Source organism: Trachemys scripta, chromosome 19, assembly GCF_013100865.1.
Source record: "Trachemys scripta elegans isolate TJP31775 chromosome 19, CAS_Tse_1.0, whole genome shotgun sequence".
In the NCBI taxonomy this organism is placed as follows: domain Eukaryota; kingdom Metazoa; phylum Chordata; order Testudines; family Emydidae; genus Trachemys; species Trachemys scripta.
The window spans coordinates 12,536,769-12,553,965 of NC_048316.1; the positions used below are offsets into that span (position 1 = coordinate 12,536,769).

The window sequence follows — 17,197 nt, forward strand, 5'->3', positions numbered from 1 at the left end:
GACCCTCATAAATTATTTTCATGTTGTAAAGAAGAAAAAATACCTAATTAGTAACAGTCTTGTCCAGGGCTTGGGTTAAGAGTCAAATTTTTGTGGTACATGTTTGTCACAATGAAGTATTTCCAGACGTTCCATTTGTTTACTGTATTTTGACTGTATGCCCTATGCTTTTCTTGTGGCAGAGGATCTCAGTTAAATAGTTCAAGAATGGCCCCCTAATGTTACTCTTTTGAAGCGCCAAGGTCTTTAAAAGAATCCAGAAGGAAATTGATCTCTCAATATAACTACCTCAGAGAGTGCTGGTGTAAGAGGGTTATTATGACCCCTTCCCAAAGACTGGGGGGATTAGCTGTGGGCTATGGAGGCTTTCAACAATTGGGTTACTGGTTTGAGTCCAGCCTAGGTTAGTGGAGGCTCAGACATTTTGTTTAATGCAGGGGCGGCGTTAGGGTGTTCAGTTTTGTGCCATTAGAAAGTTGGCAACCCTACCCAGAAGGCCTTTTTCGCTACATATTTCAGCCAGTATTTCTTCTTCGGGGGGCTCAATTCAGGTTCCTCTTTCCACTCTCAGGACTGCAGCTGAGGACACAGCCCTGGGCTCAGCTAGGCCTCCAGGTGGGGGCATTATTCCTACTTGAGCCTGCCCACCACCACCTGGGCTGGGTCTGCTGCACCTCCGGCCACTACAGCTGCAGTTTGAGGGAGCGGAGCTCAGCTGGCAGCGCCCTTGGCATGGGGGGTGACCCTGGGCTGGATTACACCCAGGAGAGCGGGCACAGCTCCCCCAGGCTGGCACAGTGCCCCTGGGGCTGCAGAAAGAAATCTCCTCCCAGCACCCTGCTGCTGCTCCCACCAGTGCCCAGGTAAAGAGCAGGAGGGGGGAGGGTAAATCTCTGAGAACTACAGCTCCCATGAGGCATTGGGTTAAAGCGATTGCCTCAAACTACAGCTCCCATGAGGCATTGGGAAAGGGGCGTGCCTGGACCACCCCTCCCATAATGCATTGGGGGACAAGGGACTGGTCGGAGCAGGCTGGAGGCGTGACGCACCCAGCCCGGCGCGCTCCGATGACGATGCTGGGGTGTCATGGCTGCTGTGCGGGAGAGAAGGTGAAGGTGAGAGGCCGGGGGAAGCGGGCGGCGGCCGGGCCCCCCGGAGCGGGAGCCGGGGAGCGGGCTGGGAGGCGAGGCGGCGGCGGTGCAGGCGCGAGGACCGGGTAGCAGCAGCAGCAGGCCGAGCTCGGGAGCGGGGCCGCAGGGACACACCCCCCGGGGAGCAGCTGTGGGGGTTGGGTCCCCTCCACCCATCGCGTACGAGGCCCTGCGTGCCCTCTCGTGTGCAAGGCGCGCGGCGAGGGGAGAGGGCCGGCTCAGGGTGCGCACACTCACGCGTGCGTGGCACGCGGGCTCTGGGTGTGCCTATTGTGCAGGGCACGGGGAGGGTGGGGTCAGGGTGCGCACACACGTGTGTGACACGTGGGCTCTGGGTGTGCATAGTGTGTGCAGGGCACAGGGAGGGTGGAGTCAGGGTGCGCACACACGTGTGTGACACGTGGTCTCTGGGTGTGCATACTGTGTGCAGGGCACGGGAGAAGGGAGGGAGGGGTTAGGGGGTGTGTACTCAAGTGTACAAGACCCATTGACTCGGTGTGTGTGCTGGGTGTGCCCTCCCAGAGAGGGTGGTGGGTCAGGGTATGTAATGCCCACATCTACCCCTGTGCAGAGTCATACATGCAAGACCCTGGGCTGCCTGCCCAGACAGTCACTCACCCCGGACCCTCCCGGGTCTGTGTGCACCATCTGATCTCGCTCCTTCTCCTCCTGTGACTGGGACAGGCTGGATCCACATCGCCCCAGGAGTTGCCAGGCCGAGCCCCACCCAGAGGAGTGAGCACTGTGGAAAGCACTCATTGGCATATGGGACAGAGGGAGATGACCATGCCTGGCTTGTGAAAACTTAACACTCATCCTGAAAGTAAGCTAGATTTATAGTCTCCCCTCCCCGGAGGGGCAGAGTCGCTGGTTCATGAAAGGGTAGAAGGGATGGAGGGCGAGGTACTCCTATGGCACTTTGCTGTGGGTGTGTCTGTATGAGCTCTTGATGTAGTGGGCTACAGGCTTCCTCACAGTGTTAATACTTCCCTCTTCCCATAAGGTTCCCTCTGAAGGGTTTAGACTCTCTCATGTTGCAACGCAGTTGGATGTAGGGGCACTAGGGTGGGCTGTTAAAGTAAATTTTCTGAGATGTTTATCTAGTAGCACTTTTTGGAATCTTTGGGTGATGCCCTTTGTCCTTCATTTCTGTCCATTCCCTGTGAAGCACCTGGCATTGGCTGCTGTTGGAAGACAGGTTACTGGGCTAGATGGGCCATTGATCTGACCCAGTATGGCCGCTCTTATGATGGAATACAGTAATAGATTGTTCTGGTGCTATAGGGAGCTTCACCAATGCACTGTAATTGCTTTCTGAGACTGAAGTTGTGTTTTTGCAGCTGGTGTCTGTATGCTTGATTCTGTGCTCCAAAGGCAGCATGGGTAGTAGAAGGACATGGAGCCTGTGGCAGGGAGCCAAAAACTATGTTCTATTTTTGGCTCTGGGAAAGAGTCCCATCATCTCTTTGCCTCAGTTTCCTCATCAGTACAATGGGGCTACAACACTTCTTCAACATCCCTATGAAATATTTTCTAACATTTGGAAGTTCTCTGAAAAGTAAAATGGTATAAATTTCAAGAGACACAAAGTGGGTGAGGTAATATCTTTTAGTGGACCAACTTCTGTTGGTGAAAGAGACAAGCTTTCAAGCTGGCACAGAGTTTGTCTCTTTCACCAACAGAAGTTGGTCTACTAAAAGATATTACCTCACCCACTGTCTCTCTCTCTCTAATATCCCACTAACAACACAGCTACAACAACACTGCAAACGTAAACGGGAAGTAAAATTTTTATACTCCCAATGCTTTTTTCTGAACTTTATCTATATTAGAAGGAAGTAGAGATTAGAAAAAGGGAAGGAAGGAAGGATAACCAGTGGCTAGGTTATTAGCATGGTAAGTGGCAGGCCTAGATTCAATTCCTTGCTCTGGAGTAGACAGCTGTAGCTGATTATTCCATAATGTATTCCGTGAGTTTCTCAGTGACCGTAGATTGGTGGCTTAAATACCATGTGAAACAAAAATTGCCATCAAATTTAGATTTTAAAATCTAAATTGTCCATACAAGAAATCTGGGTGGCAATAACCAGCATGATTCATATTGAATCTGCTATTCTGACACTTATATTTGTGAAATATGTCATAGAATAGAATCTCAGGGTTGGAAGGGACCTCAGGAGGTCGTCTAGTCCAACCCCCTGCTCAAAGCAGGACCAATCCCCAGACGGATTTTTGCCCCAGATCCCTAAATGGCCCCCTCCAGGATTGAACTCGCAACCCTGGGTTTAGCAGGCCAATGCTCAAACCACTGAGCTATCCTGACTCTTTGTAACAGAGTGTTCTTTAAAATGTGTTAGCTATTTTTTTTATCTGTTTGGGCAATAGACATTAAAAAAACCTTTAGTTGGGCAGGAATTCGTGTTTAAGGAATTGTATCTTATTAGATTTTTTTTTTCCCCACAGCGCAATGTCCCTGTTGTTCACTCGCTCCAAGTCCATAGTTGCTGTAAAGAAGGATAAAAGACACATGGCCGAGGTAAATGCTTCTCCACTCAAACATTTTGTCACTGCAAAGAAGAAAATCAATGGCATCTTTGAACAGTTGGCTGCATATATCCAGGAGAGTTGCACATTCCTGGAAGGTAAGCTGTATCCCTGAGTAGCCCGCCATCATGTGTCCAGTAGTGCTTTGTTTATTTTGATATGTCACACAAAAAACGCTAGATTAAATGCGATCACTAGACCTGTATACGTATAAAAGAGACAAAATTGAATCAAATTTGGATAAAGGTACAGGCTTCTGAATGTTCAAGTTGATCTCAGATTATAGTTATCATTGAACTGATATTTTAAAAAAAAATTAAGGAAATTAGTCTTGTACTAGGCTGCATTGTTTTTTTTTCTGTTTTTAATCCTTTGATTCTTACAGTCCTGACATCTCATTGCTGGCAACATGTGAATGTCACCTGTGCCAACTTCTGGCATTAACAGATTAAGAAATGCACAGCAGTGTATTTAAGGATCTTTGGGGGGTGAAATGTCAGCTGTGTGCTGTTCAAGGCACTCTTTTACATGAGAACCCTTAGAGTTAAGAGAGGGGGCACTGTTCAACAGCCAGGGGAACAGGCTTCAGGGCATTGGCAAGGTGTACTTGTTTGTGTGGCCCTCAAACAAGCAGCGTCTGACTGCCATGCAAATAAATATATAACTACACTCCAGAGACTTAGATTAGATTTATTTTGCTGGAGGTAAATTACTTCTGAAATTCAGGGGGACAATTTATTTGCGTTTTAGAAACACACAGGAATGTGGAACTTGACCCTGTCACCACAGAAGAGCAGGTATTGGAGGTCAAAGGATACCTGTCAAAAGTCAGTGGCATTAGTGAGGTGCTGGCACGGCGACACATGAAAGTGGCTTTTTTTGGCAGGTGAGTTGGATAATTGTGTTGCTTGGACTCTTCTCAGTGAAGCAACTGGGATCTTTAGGATTATGGTTAAAAGTATTTATAGGAACACAAATTGTCCAGACCCTGAAATGTAAAAGTCTGATCATCATTGGTATTCTCTCACTTTCATTTAGAATCTCTCACTCCGTTTAGAAGTGGGTTCTAGCCCACGAAAGCTTATGCCCAAATAAATCCTTTAGTACTGATTCACCAGCAAGTTGCATATGGCAGCTAATGCACGACGGTCATGTTTACACTGAGGAGCTGCTTCTGGTGCAGTTCTGACTGTGTGAAGAGGTGTGATCTCCGATCAACATATCTGAGCCGGCAGAAGCCCCAAGAATACACTCAGACATACCAGCAAAACTGCACCATTAGTGGTATGGCTTGTTTCTCCCGGGGGGAGAGAATAATCTATACTGAACAAAACATCCACATTAGGAGTGCTCTTCTGGTGTTGTATTTCAGTATTCCTATACCGATAGAATGCTTCTAATATATGACCTAACGCTTTCTGGAGCTGGCTGAGACATGAGATTTGAGTGGCTATAATATGCAAAGAGCACAGCTGTGTCTTGGGAGCCCCAGTGAACCATTCTGCATTTAACCCCAGGACAAGCAATGGAAAAAGCACAGTGATAAATGCCATGCTGTGGGATAAAGTGCTTCCCTCAGGGATTGGACACACCACTAATTGTTTCCTGCGTGTGGAGGGGACGGACGGTCACGATGCCTTCCTACTTACTGAAGGCTCAGAGGAGAAGAGGAGTGTCAAGGTAAGTTCCTAATTAGTATATGGTGATGGACTTTGTCCTAATCTAAGAGATTTCAGAAAGGAATTTTCTCTTGATAAGGGTAATCTCAGTAATGTGTGTGAAGAATCCTGCCCTTGAGTAGTTCCTAATAGATGGAGACCTTTCTCAGCAGGCACACGTGTGTAGGTTTATGGGGAAGCCCCTTTTTCAGTAAAGGGAGAAAATGACTCTCATTTGGGTCTTGACTTATTCTTGCCTGTGAATATTTCAGGGCAGGGAGATAATTATTCTAGCAGTTATCAGACATGAATAACATACTCCTGTTGATCTTTTCTCGCTCCCTCCCTTCCCTTTGACAGACAGTCAACCAACTGGCTCATGCTCTCCATCAAAATGAATTTCTGAATGCTGGCAGCCTGGTCAGTGTGATGTGGCCCAATTCCAAATGTCCTCTCTTAAAGGATGATCTGGTGCTTATGGACAGGTGAGAGACTTCACTCTTCCCATGCAGAGACTCTGCCATGAAGTGACCTGGAAGCAGAGCTGAGAAATGCAGATGGAGTGCCACTTAATAATTCCTTTCACTTCCTGAATTAAATAGCCCCACAATACAATGTAGCCCAAGTATGGACGTTAGCTGTGCTCAGCAGTTACACCTTTTGAATGCCTCTTTTGTAAGAAAATGTAATGTGCTGCTTTCTTCTTCTTTGGAGAATGTCTGTCTAATTGTATTTTTGAAGTTTCACAGCTCTCGTGACATCTGTTTTTCTGTTATCTGTAGCCCTGGCATTGATGTAACCACAGAGCTGGACAGCTGGATTGACAAGTTTTGCCTGGATGCCGATGTATTTGTGTTGGTGGCAAACTCTGAGTCCACACTGATGCAAACGGTAACTCGAATTCCACTTGTAAATGCTTGCTGGTTTGGGGTCAATGTTTTGACACTTTGCATACTGATATGTGATTTCTTTGTTTAGGAGAAGCAGTTCTTCCACAAAGTGAACGAGCGTCTGTCTCGCCCCAACATTTTTATCCTGAATAACCGCTGGGATGCATCAGCTTCAGAACCGGAATACATGGAAGAGGTTTGTGCCATATTTAAATTGGTGTTCACTCAAACAAAATCCGATCTATGAGCTGAGGAGTGACTAATGGTAATAGAGGATGATTCTCTTACAGTTTGGACTTTGTTTACCATAATGAGGAGTCATCTGGCAGAAAGTATGGTCTAATGGTTAGAGCAAGGATCTGGAATGCAGGACTTCTGAGTTCCTGTTGTGTCTGACATTTTTGGGGACCTGTGACAGATCACTTAATGTCTTCATGCCTCAGTTTATGTATTTGTAAAATGGTTAGAGTATTCAACTATCCCACAGGGGTTTCGTGAGGCTTAATGTATGAAAAGTGCTTTGAGACCCACAAAGGAGCTATAAGAGCAAAATATTTTTATTGTAGACTTGTATTGCTATATAGGGCCTGCAGGGGGCATCTGGTTGCCTGAGCCTGTTGAATGCAATGGCGTGGACTGTCAAGCAGACTTTAAAACAGTGTGTGTGGGGGTTTATCCTTCAGGTCCGTCGACAGCACATGGAGCGCTGCACCAGTTTTCTAGTGGATGAACTGGGCGTGGTGGATCGAGCACAGGTTGGGGACCGCATCTTCTTTGTGTCAGCGAAGGAAGTGCTAAATGCCAGGATCCAGAAAGCTCAAGGGATGCCGGAAGGAGGTAGGAAAACTACCAGCTCTCTTTCATTTCATTTGTGCGGGAAGGTAGAGATTGTCTTATCCCAAATAATCAATTGGTGATTTAACTAAAAAGCGGGGGAGGGAAGAGAAGCCAAAATTAAACAAGAAGGTATCTGGCAGGTCAGTAGAACCAGCCCCAGAGATGTTTCTGCCTTTCCTACTGGTGCTTCAAATTCTCTGTTCACTTTCCGTAAACTTGCCCTGGTGACCTTGTGTCCTCCTAGGTGGAGCATTGGCAGAAGGATTTCAAGTAAGAATGTTTGAGTTTCAAAACTTCGAGAGACGCTTTGAGGTAAGCACCATCATTCGGCCCAAGCTACTATTTTAGTCACAGTCCTCTGAGGGGGGTGGGGGTGGAGAATGGAGCCTGTAACTTTGGGCTGACGCTGTGTCTTGACAGTAAATGATGCAGGAGAGAGGTCTATGTTAATGCCTCTGGTCGCTGCTGATTTTCTGATGGTTGCCTCTGTGTGCACAGGAGTGTATCTCACAGTCTGCAGTGAAAACAAAGTTTGAGCAGCACACAGTGAGAGCCAAGCAGATTGCTGAAGATGTTCGCCTTATCATGGACTCTTTGCATATTGCTGCCCAGGAGCAGAGGTGAGCAGCTGCAGAGACTCAGTGCACGCAAGACAGAAGCTTGCACTGAATATTTCTGGGAGGGAGTCTGGGAAACATGAGTATCAGGCCTTTGCTTTTAATATCACAGTATAGCATACAAAATTTTTGGGGACAGGAGGACACATACATTAGATGCAGGAGTAATGGTATAATTATGGAGAAACCTCCTATCTCTCCTGTTTGCTACTTGTGTGTAACATGTCTTAGTTATTGTTACTGCCTGTCCCTGGGAAAGAGAATCTCTGCTCTTCCCCTCCCCCCCCATGTCTTACCTCTGGGATTCCATTTAGCTTGCAGATCAGAGATGTGCGGATGCTTCTTTCTGATAGGCACCTTCTTTTCTCAGGGTTTACTGCCTGGAGATGCGAGAGGAACGACAGGAGCGCTTGGGTTTTATTGACAAACAGCTGGAGCTGCTCACTCAAGACTACAAGATGAAAATAAAACAGATTACAGAAGAGGTAGAAAGACAGGTAAGGAACAGGTGCTTTGTTGGCCTAGAGGCCAATCAGAGGGATGAAAGGAAAGGTGTGAAGGGTTGATTGGAAGATGTGAGGCGGATTAGGAGCTGAGAAAACACAACATACTGAATAAGCACTGAAGTCACACGGGTTCTATTAAAACATACATGGTGGAGACTTGCTGCTGTAGGGGTAACCGGTTTATCTGTGTGTTGATTTGCTAATAAGCAGCAATTTTTGAACAGCTTTTTTCAGCTGTCCTGGGAATAGTCTTAAGTTTTCTCTGCTAGTGTTCCAGATAACCCTGTGCATACAGTATATGGTTGTACTTTCAGGTGTCAAATGCAATGGCTGAAGAGATTAGGCGGCTCTCAGTGTTGGTAGATGACTACCAGATGGATTTCCACCCATCTCCAGTTGTCCTCAAAGTTTACAAGAATGTGAGTAATGACACTGGCTTTTAACATGTTGGACCAACCACCTCAACAATTTTGTTTCTTGCTCTGATGACTCAGAAATTGCCACCAGCTGTTCAAAATACCTAACTTTCAAGTGCACAAGGGGTAGGCACAGTTTTTTGTAGTGTAGAAATTGTTAGTTCATATTTGTCTCTTGTCCTTTGAGGGGTTCATTACATCCCAGAAAAGGAACTGGGGCTTTCCAGACTAACTAGTAGCAATAGACTGGTATAAAAGTATATAGTATTTAAATGCAGGGCATGACAGTAAGGCACTAGTTACCTTAGTATCTTGTTTCACTTTGTATGGTGTAGATGAAATGTAAGCAGCATTTTCACCAAAGCAGAGGGCATATGTACAGTTCTATTCTTCCTTGTCCCCTCGCTTCTCTCGTGCAATACTGGACTACTATTAACAGATGGTGGGATTGGGGGCAGACAGAATTTATGCTTCGTATTTTGAAGAACTGCCTGTCTTGGGAAATCCCAGCACCTGCAGTTAATAAGCAGTCTGGATAAGGATGCATCTTGTGTCTGGATTTGCTTCAATGTCAGCCTCTGTTTTCTGTCTGTTTCAGGAACTACATCGACACATTGAGGAGGGTTTGGGCCGTAACATGTCAGATCGATGCTCTAATGCCATCACTGCTTCCCTGCAAACCATGCAACAAGAAATGATAGGTCAGCACAGCATGTAAAGAACCAGCCCTTACTACAGACAAATGCCATGCTAGACTTATTGTCAATTGGGTCCGTGCAGGTTTAGATGGGCTGTGAGGGCTGATGAACTGGTTGCAACTTCTCAATTAATAGTTCCTTGTTTAGTGAGACTGTAGTTCAGAGCGTCTGCATGGTCCCTCTTAAATACCTGTTTTCAGGGGTTTTCCGTGTCATGAAACTCATTCTAGATTGAAACTTCACACCCACCTCCTCTGCTTGGGAGCAGTTTGTTCTATACAATTTCAAAAACAATAGAACTTTTGATGAGGCTTATGCAGCAAAAATGCAGTGGTACTAACTAAAAGGCTTGCAGATCTTGCTGTGACAAGATGCTCTGGAAAAGACCTCATTGCAGGAATAGCAATCTTCTCCATGTTACCGCAAAAAGGTTTGATATTGTGATATGCACAATTTAAAATACTTTCAGTTAGTCCCACTGCCGGGGCTTTTTGCTGGTTGCTCTAGCAAAGCTCCCGCCCACAGCTGGTAGGAACCATACTTTTCTTGAAGCAGTTTCAAAATTATTTTATGAAACATAGTTTATGGTTTAGTGTGGTCAAGACAAATAAAGTGGTCATTTGTTCTAAATGAAACCAAATGGTGGAGATTTGATGCATTTGCCTCATTTAATGTCGGAGCATGTGCTAATTTCTATAATTGATGGAAGGGGTAAACAATACCTCTGGCAACTTCTGTATTACAGAGATTCTCAGAATACGGATCATAGATTTCAGTGGTCCACAGATTAGAGGGAACTGTCTGCGGACCACTTGAATGGCGCTCACAGACTGCTGGTGGTCCACGGACCACGGTTTGAGAACCTCTGCTCTAGGTAACTGTGGGGAAGTGATAGGGGAAAGAGGAGAGAAGCAGCAAGGGAAGGGTCCACAGAAGGATCTCTCACAAAGTGGTCTATAAAATGGAAAATTGGAGAATGACTGCTCTGGGGAACCTTAGTGCCATATTTGGCCATAATAAATTTCAGATTCTACGAGTTGTTCTGGGTCAGGTTTTGGTGTGTTTGTTTTTGTTTGTTTGTTTTGTGTGTGTTTTTTTTATTATTTTGAAACACCAATTAACTGATAAACAAGGTGAGCACAGAACTGAGAGCCTGTTTGATTCCAGTCAAGCCCATTCGTACTTCTCAATTATGCTGACATTTTCCCTATCCTCTCCCATTTCTCATCTTCAGATGGTTTAAAGCCCCTTCTCCCAGTCTCTCTACGGGGTCAGATAGACATGCTGATCCCCCGGCAGTGCTTCACACTCAGCTATGACCTGAACTGTGACAAGCTTTGTGCCGACTTCCAGGAGGACGTTGAATTCCATTTTTCTCTTGGGTGGACAATGCTTGTGAATAGGTTTTTGGGACCAAAGAACAGTCGCCGGGCCTTGATGGGCTATAATGACCAGGTATGACATCTCATTAAATGTTCAGTGGGTCAGTAGTAGATACTGGGTTTCACTGAAGACTTCAGTGGCTGTCAAAGCTCTGAAAGAAACAGCTGTGGCTTGCATTCTCCCTTTTATCTGCGGCTTTTTTTCTTTTTCCCTTCTAATTAGATTCAACGTCCTTTACCTTTAACCCCAGCGAATCCCAGTCTGCCTCCCCTACCCCAGGGTTCTATGACCCAGGAAGAGCTCATGGTGTCTATGGTGACTGGATTGGCATCACTGACTTCCAGAACTTCCATGGGGATCCTCGTGATTGGTGGAGTGGTGGGTTGAAAAATCTCTGTACAGACAATTGTTTCTCAGAGCTAGTTGTGCTGTTTGATATGAAAAGTTATGTAGACTGCAGGCTTCAGTCAGTAACTGATGTGATATTCGTCCATCATGGAGCCTAGAGCGAAGTGTTGTATCAAACGGGAGAGATCCACTGAACTATTGCACTTGACAGTTTGGGGGTGGATTCGGGGCTGTTAAGATAAAGTAACACTTTCAAAGCACATTACAAACATTAACTCCTACTCTTCTGAGCCTGGGTGGTAAGTAAGTATTATTTCCATTTCAATGATGGGGAAGCTAAGACACAGGTGAAGGCTGAAACTTTCACAATCAGTCTCTGGTTTTGTGTACTTTCACTTTTGGGATTCCCAACTTCAGACATTTTGGGCTGTTTTTCCCCTCCAGAGATGCTGAGTTCCCGCAGCTCCCATTGATTTGGAGTTGTGGGTGCTTAGCTCCTTCGAAAATAAGCTCTACATGCCTCAAGGTGGGCATCCAAAATTAGAAGTCGAGAAACTTGGCTGAAGTTGCACAGCAAATCCTTTCTAGAGCAGGAGCTAGAGTCCAAGGCCCTAGTCCATATAGCACACTGTCTAGGTATGGAAGATCTCTTTAAGAAGGCTCTTGCTTAATTGCCTACACTTCAGAGACAGGGATACCGTGAAGAGGAAAGGGATCCCTTACACTTATGGACCTTTTTCAAGTGTTTTCTGTTCCATTGCAAGACGTTAGCATCATTCTTGGCTGATGACTTATGCCACCTTTCTACTGTGCTTATTGCAGGTCTGGAAGGCTGTGGGCTGGAGATTGATTGCTCTCTCTTTTGGCCTTTACGGGCTCCTTTATGTATATGAGCGCCTCACTTGGACTATGAAAGCGAAGGAGAGAGCCTTCAAACGCCAGTTTGTGGAGTATGCGAGTGAGAAACTGCAGCTCATTGTCAGTTACACAGGCTCCAACTGCAGCCACCAAGTCCAACAGTGAGTTGCCTCAATTCGACTAATCTCTTTTATAAAACACCATTTTCAAGGTACTCTACATTAAGCCACGTAAGGCCAGCTGTCACCCTGGGTACCACATGGCTGGTCTGTTGTACGTAGTCTGTACTCCAGGTCTAAAAATGTACAGTGATGGATGAGCATGCTTGAAACTTTATCACATGTATTTCTAAAGCACCTGTCGTCATAGTAACCTGGTGCTTTTAAACATGAGCACTAACTCTTCAGGAGTATCAAATTCTGAAGTTGCTATACCACTGTCCAGAACTTGCAGTAAATTCCCTGTTGCCCACTGACTGTGAAATGTTCTGAAGCTGGAATGGGAAGAGAGAGTGTCAAGCTGTGCTTTCTGGAGGTGGTATAATCAAATCCTTGCACAGTGTAAATACCTTTTGAGTTTGATCTCGTCTCTCCTCCCTCCTCTCTCCATTTTTTTTAGGGAGCTTGCTGGGACGTTTGCTCACTTGTGTCAGCAGGTGGATGTCACACGGGAGAATCTTGAGCAGGAAATTGCTGTCATGAATAAAAAAATCGAAATCTTGGACTCGTTGCAGAGCAAAGCAAAACTGCTCAGGTGAGATCTTTGCTTCCTGACAGCAAATTCATGGAGAACTGTCTGTATACTGTGCCATCTTTAGGGGAGTCACAATTACATGTAATGTAGAGATTTCCCTGGACTGTTCAGGTTAGAGTGTGCCTTACTCCTGCTTGGAAGTGAAGTAAACATGGTCATTGATCTCTGTATCTTCCAAGTAGCCAATGAGTGTTACTAAGGGACCAGATCTTGCATTGCTTCTGTACATAGATCTGTTGTATGTCCTTTCGTATAGAAGGCATTTCCTTCATTCAGCCTGTAAGAAGAGAGGGTTCCAAGATGTTCCTGGAGCTTTGGTAGCAGTTGGGTTGTTACCTTCAGCCCCTTCCTTCCTTCTGTAGGAAAAACTTATTTTGATTTTTTTTATCTCTCTCTCCCTCTCCTCTCCTCTTTCCCCCCCCCCCCCCCCTACACACACACACATCTGGCACTTCACCATTTTCTTCTGACTCTAGATCTGGTCAGGATCATCACAAACCCAAGAAAACTATGGGTCCTACAAGGTCCTTCAGGACCACTCGTATCTCCTAAAATGAGACAAATGGCCTTTTTCCCCTCCTCATTGCAGGGCATGTGAGTTTCTGCTGTTCACCTTCATTCCAGATGGGCAGGGAGCTCCCCTCTCAAATATTCCACTCCCACAAACAGAGGATGAGATCACTTTAAACTTGCAACTAGGATTTTGGTTTGAACCCCAAAACTTATAGATCACTGTCCATGCAAGCTCCCTGACCTAGAGTAGCAGCACCTCGTCATGGGACTCAGTGGCAGCTCTCTCCATTCTTTGCCACTTGTGCATTCCTTTCATACCTTTTCAGACTGGAGTAGGCAGTGAATGTTAACTAATTTCAGTGCATAGGCCTAACTGAGACTTTTTTCTTCCTTCTTGCAGGAATAAAGCAGGCTGGCTGGACAGTGAACTCAACATGTTCACGCATCAGTACCTGCAGCAGAGCAGATAATGTGGGAAGGCAAAAAACCATTTCCCTTCAGTGCTCTCTTAACTGCTGCAGAGAACGTGGTGGGTGATGGAATCCCTAAGGAGCACGAGCAAAAGCAAGTTGTTGCGTGGTCTATCCCCATGTGAACAATGGGATTCTTCTTTCCCGTATCATGTCCAACCTCTCAACACACCTCTCTTCTTGCCTGCCGGGGAGATTAGGCGGAATTTCTGCTTCATACACTTACAGGAGGCTTTTGTAATGCAGAATGAAGTAGGGTAGTTTGTCAGTTTTTTTTTTTTTTTAACCTCTCACTAGTCACCAAAGTTCATCAAGTTCAGATTTATTCTAACAAAACTTCCCCCTTGATGAATTATAGGTAAAGATGGATCTTGATAATCCTTTGAGGTACAAAGTCACAAGATCAGATGTGTGTGTGAAAAGCAGCTAGTCATCTAAACGCAGACCATTGCTGCCCACCTCCCCCCACGCATCTAGGGCTCATATATCACTCTTAACAGCCCATACAGAGACCTATCCACACTTCTCCATTACTCTTCAATTGCACTACAGTGGCAGAGAGACTTGCAGGAGAGAGACTTGCTGCTCTTTTTCTTTCCAAGGAGAAGTGTTAGTGCAAATAAGACCCAGGAGCAGAAAACAAATCCTTTTTTGGTTGGGGGTTGGGATCCTGCTGTAGTAAATTTCTTCTCCTGGTCTCTTTGGGTTTTGGGCATCTTCCTCCTGCAGGCTCTTCAGTTTAAGAGAGCTCTTTGCCTAGCCCTGTGTTACTTGAGAGACAAATCATGGCAGAGACAAAACTGACTGTTATCATTTAGTTATTGTGGAGTTAGTGGAATTAGGAGTTGCATTTGGTGACCTGGTAAATTGGTATCTTATTGAGGAAGATAAGGAGGATCTGAGACGGGCCAGTCGGCGAGGTGTGAATAGCTACTTTATGAAATATATAGACCAATGTGTTTTTTAAAAGTGCGTGTTTCCATTATCACTACATGGCCGTTAGGACAGGGTAGATTACAAGCTGTAGGAGATCTTGCTTCATGTAGAGCTTCCATAGGATGTTCCTGTCTGCATTACTATGTTCAGTTTGGGTGGGGTTTTTTTTGTAGCTAGACAGACAACAGAATGAAGATGGGCTGATCCAGTGCAGCTTATATGGAACCAAGGAGACATGTATTGGTATGGAAATTCCATGCCAGGGAAGCAGTGGGTCACCATAACTTTCTAAGCTTTCCCTATTTGTAAACAGATCAGATTAGTTTTAGGGTTTGCCCTAACTGCAGTTTTAATTCTGATCATATTCAGAACAATGTGACCCTGTTACCATTGAAACTTGGGGTAAAACTCCCGCTGATTTCAATAGCAGCAGGATCAAGTTCCCCTTCCTGTTGGTGGAAAATGCTTATCCACCATGTGTAGTGATGGGGCTTTTCTTTTTCCCATGGCACGTCTCTAGAAGTCAGAGATGTCTCCAAAGAATCCAGAATGAGTCCCTGTGGGATAACTCTAAGGAGGTCCCAGCTGAGGTTAGAAAGACCGAAGGGAGTTTGTCATATTGACAATGACACTTGAAAATGGTATCAACAGTCTTTAGAATGATTTCTTGCTCAAGTACAGATGTCGATAGCCATGTGCCAGTAACCAGCGTACTTGCTTCTCATCTAGTCCCAGAAAGGAGGAGGGGAGATGTTATCCAGTGTCTGAGGGAGGATAAATAGTGAAGTAGCATTAAGCCAGTTAGGTTATTTTAACCTCGAAGCACTAGCAGTTGGGATTTTCCAGTGGATTAGCACAGAGTGTTGGTAGGCTGAGAGTTCTGTTAAGTTCTTGTCACGAGAAGCAAGTCAGTTGCATTTTGGGATGGAAGAGGGGGAATAGATTCTGCCAGGGGATGGCTCAGGGGATTAGCTATGGGATAATGAAACGTTTCACTTCTAGCTTGCTGGTTTAAATCCAACTCAAACTGGAAAGTCATGGCCCTTCTGATGGCTCTTCATTAGCCTTTGGGGAATGGGAATAATTTAGTCTTTTTCCTAAAGAATGTGTGTTCCCACCACAGTTGCCATCATAGCTTGCAGTAACTCGTTCCTGAGGTCAAAGACTGAATAGGCAAAGAGACTGAATTCTTGCCTCTGGAGGTGGTTTCTCCAGGTCATTGTTGTGGGTGTATGTGTAACCAGAGGCAGCACCAGCAGCCTCTGGATCAACTCCACCCTTCGGACTGCAGGGCTGCTAATCCAGCATTCCAGCAGGCAGTTTGGTTTGCTGATGAGTCAAAACAATAGGCAGATCCCTGCTGCAGTAGGAAATTCTTCCTTCCCGAGTGCAGGAAGGATAACACTGTGTTACATGGGGACTCTGGAAAGTGCCGATGTGACTTTCTGGGACGTTCACCGCTTCAAGGGGCCAGGTCTTTGTGCAGGCCTCAGGAGATAATCTGATAAGTGGCATAGGCTTCAAATCAGACACTATATTGTGGTCTTTGAACCCCCTTTAGAGGCTGGTAGAAGCAAAACAGGGTATCTTGCTATTGGGTTGATATTGCGAATGCTTTCTTCAAAGATTTTTGGTGACTTGGGCATTCTCACTATGGCAGTGAAACCCCTCGCTCTACAGGCCAGATAAGAATTACTTGAACCTTTTTTTTTTTTTTTTTAAAGCAAAATTGCTAATGCAGGCAGAGAAATGTTCTTAAGAGTATCTAACCCTAGCCACTAGAGTCTGGAGAAGATTGTCTTATGCGTGTTATATTAACAGAATCCAAGTTAACCATAATTGCCAATTAATTTGATCCTTCTAAAACTAAAGCAAAATATAACAGAACTCCTTTAATACAGACGTGTGGAAGAGTTCACACTGTTGCTGTATGCTATGGAGACAGTTCGCCTCTGCCTCCTAATGGGGAGTGATCAACTCTTGTGTATGAGAGCAAAGGATTGCAAGAACAGACTCTTCCAGATTCACATTAAAGAAGTTTGGCTAAATGCACTTTATTTTATTGCTGCTAATTTACTTTTTTTTTTTTTCTTGGTATTTTTTTTTGTGTTGAGTTGATGGAACTTCTAAATCCTCTTAACAGTGAGTTTTCTCTCTGCTGTATTTAAGATGATACATTTGCATGAATTATTCCTGTATCAATGCGGTTAAAATTGGAAACCAAAATAAAAATGAATTGGGGGGGAAAATTGTGTGTCTGTCCTACCTATCTCGATACAAAATCTTCATGAGCTAGGTCAGTAAATTCTGAAGAAAATGTGCTTTGGAGTAACCATGAATAGCTCTTATTCATCATTTGTTGTTAATAGCCTATTGTTGATAATTTCATATTGACCACTTGGGAGTTCTCCACTCTACTTTCTTCACAGCAAAACTTCTTGGCAGGTCCAGATGTATGAGATCATTTTATCTCCTGGGGTAGGATTCGAGTCTGAGAAGGAGGAACTGAATCAGTGATTTCGTGAGAAGATTGCCTCAACTATTAGTGGTTGACAAATGCTGTGTGAAGGTTAATCCTCACAGTGTCAGACACAGAAAGGTTAAAGGCCAGATTTCCAG

General features: G+C 45.0%; 1 protein-coding gene across 3 annotated transcripts; it reads left to right on the forward strand.

The window, feature by feature from the left end:
• Window positions 1-1,031: 1,031 nt before the first annotated feature.
• On the forward strand, window positions 1,032-16,823 carry MFN2 (mitofusin 2). 3 transcript variants are annotated; one of them, XM_034753303.1, is made up of 19 exons: window positions 1,032-1,115; window positions 1,836-1,974; window positions 3,615-3,793; window positions 4,446-4,581; window positions 5,213-5,375; window positions 5,714-5,838; window positions 6,136-6,244; window positions 6,332-6,439; window positions 6,927-7,080; window positions 7,325-7,392; window positions 7,579-7,700; window positions 8,068-8,194; window positions 8,518-8,622; window positions 9,218-9,320; window positions 10,552-10,772; window positions 10,923-11,078; window positions 11,871-12,067; window positions 12,525-12,659; window positions 13,573-16,823. In XM_034753303.1, exons 3-19 carry the CDS (start codon window positions 3,619-3,621, stop codon window positions 13,640-13,642), a joined length of 2,274 nt encoding a protein of 757 aa, XP_034609194.1. In that variant the 5' UTR covers window positions 1,032-1,115; window positions 1,836-1,974; window positions 3,615-3,618; the 3' UTR covers window positions 13,643-16,823. The 3 variants fall into 3 exon arrangements, with proteins under 3 accessions (XP_034609194.1, XP_034609197.1, XP_034609196.1); XM_034753305.1 differs by having other exon boundaries at window positions 1,089-1,109; XM_034753306.1 differs by lacking the exon at window positions 10,923-11,078.
• Window positions 16,824-17,197: the final 374 nt, after the last annotated feature.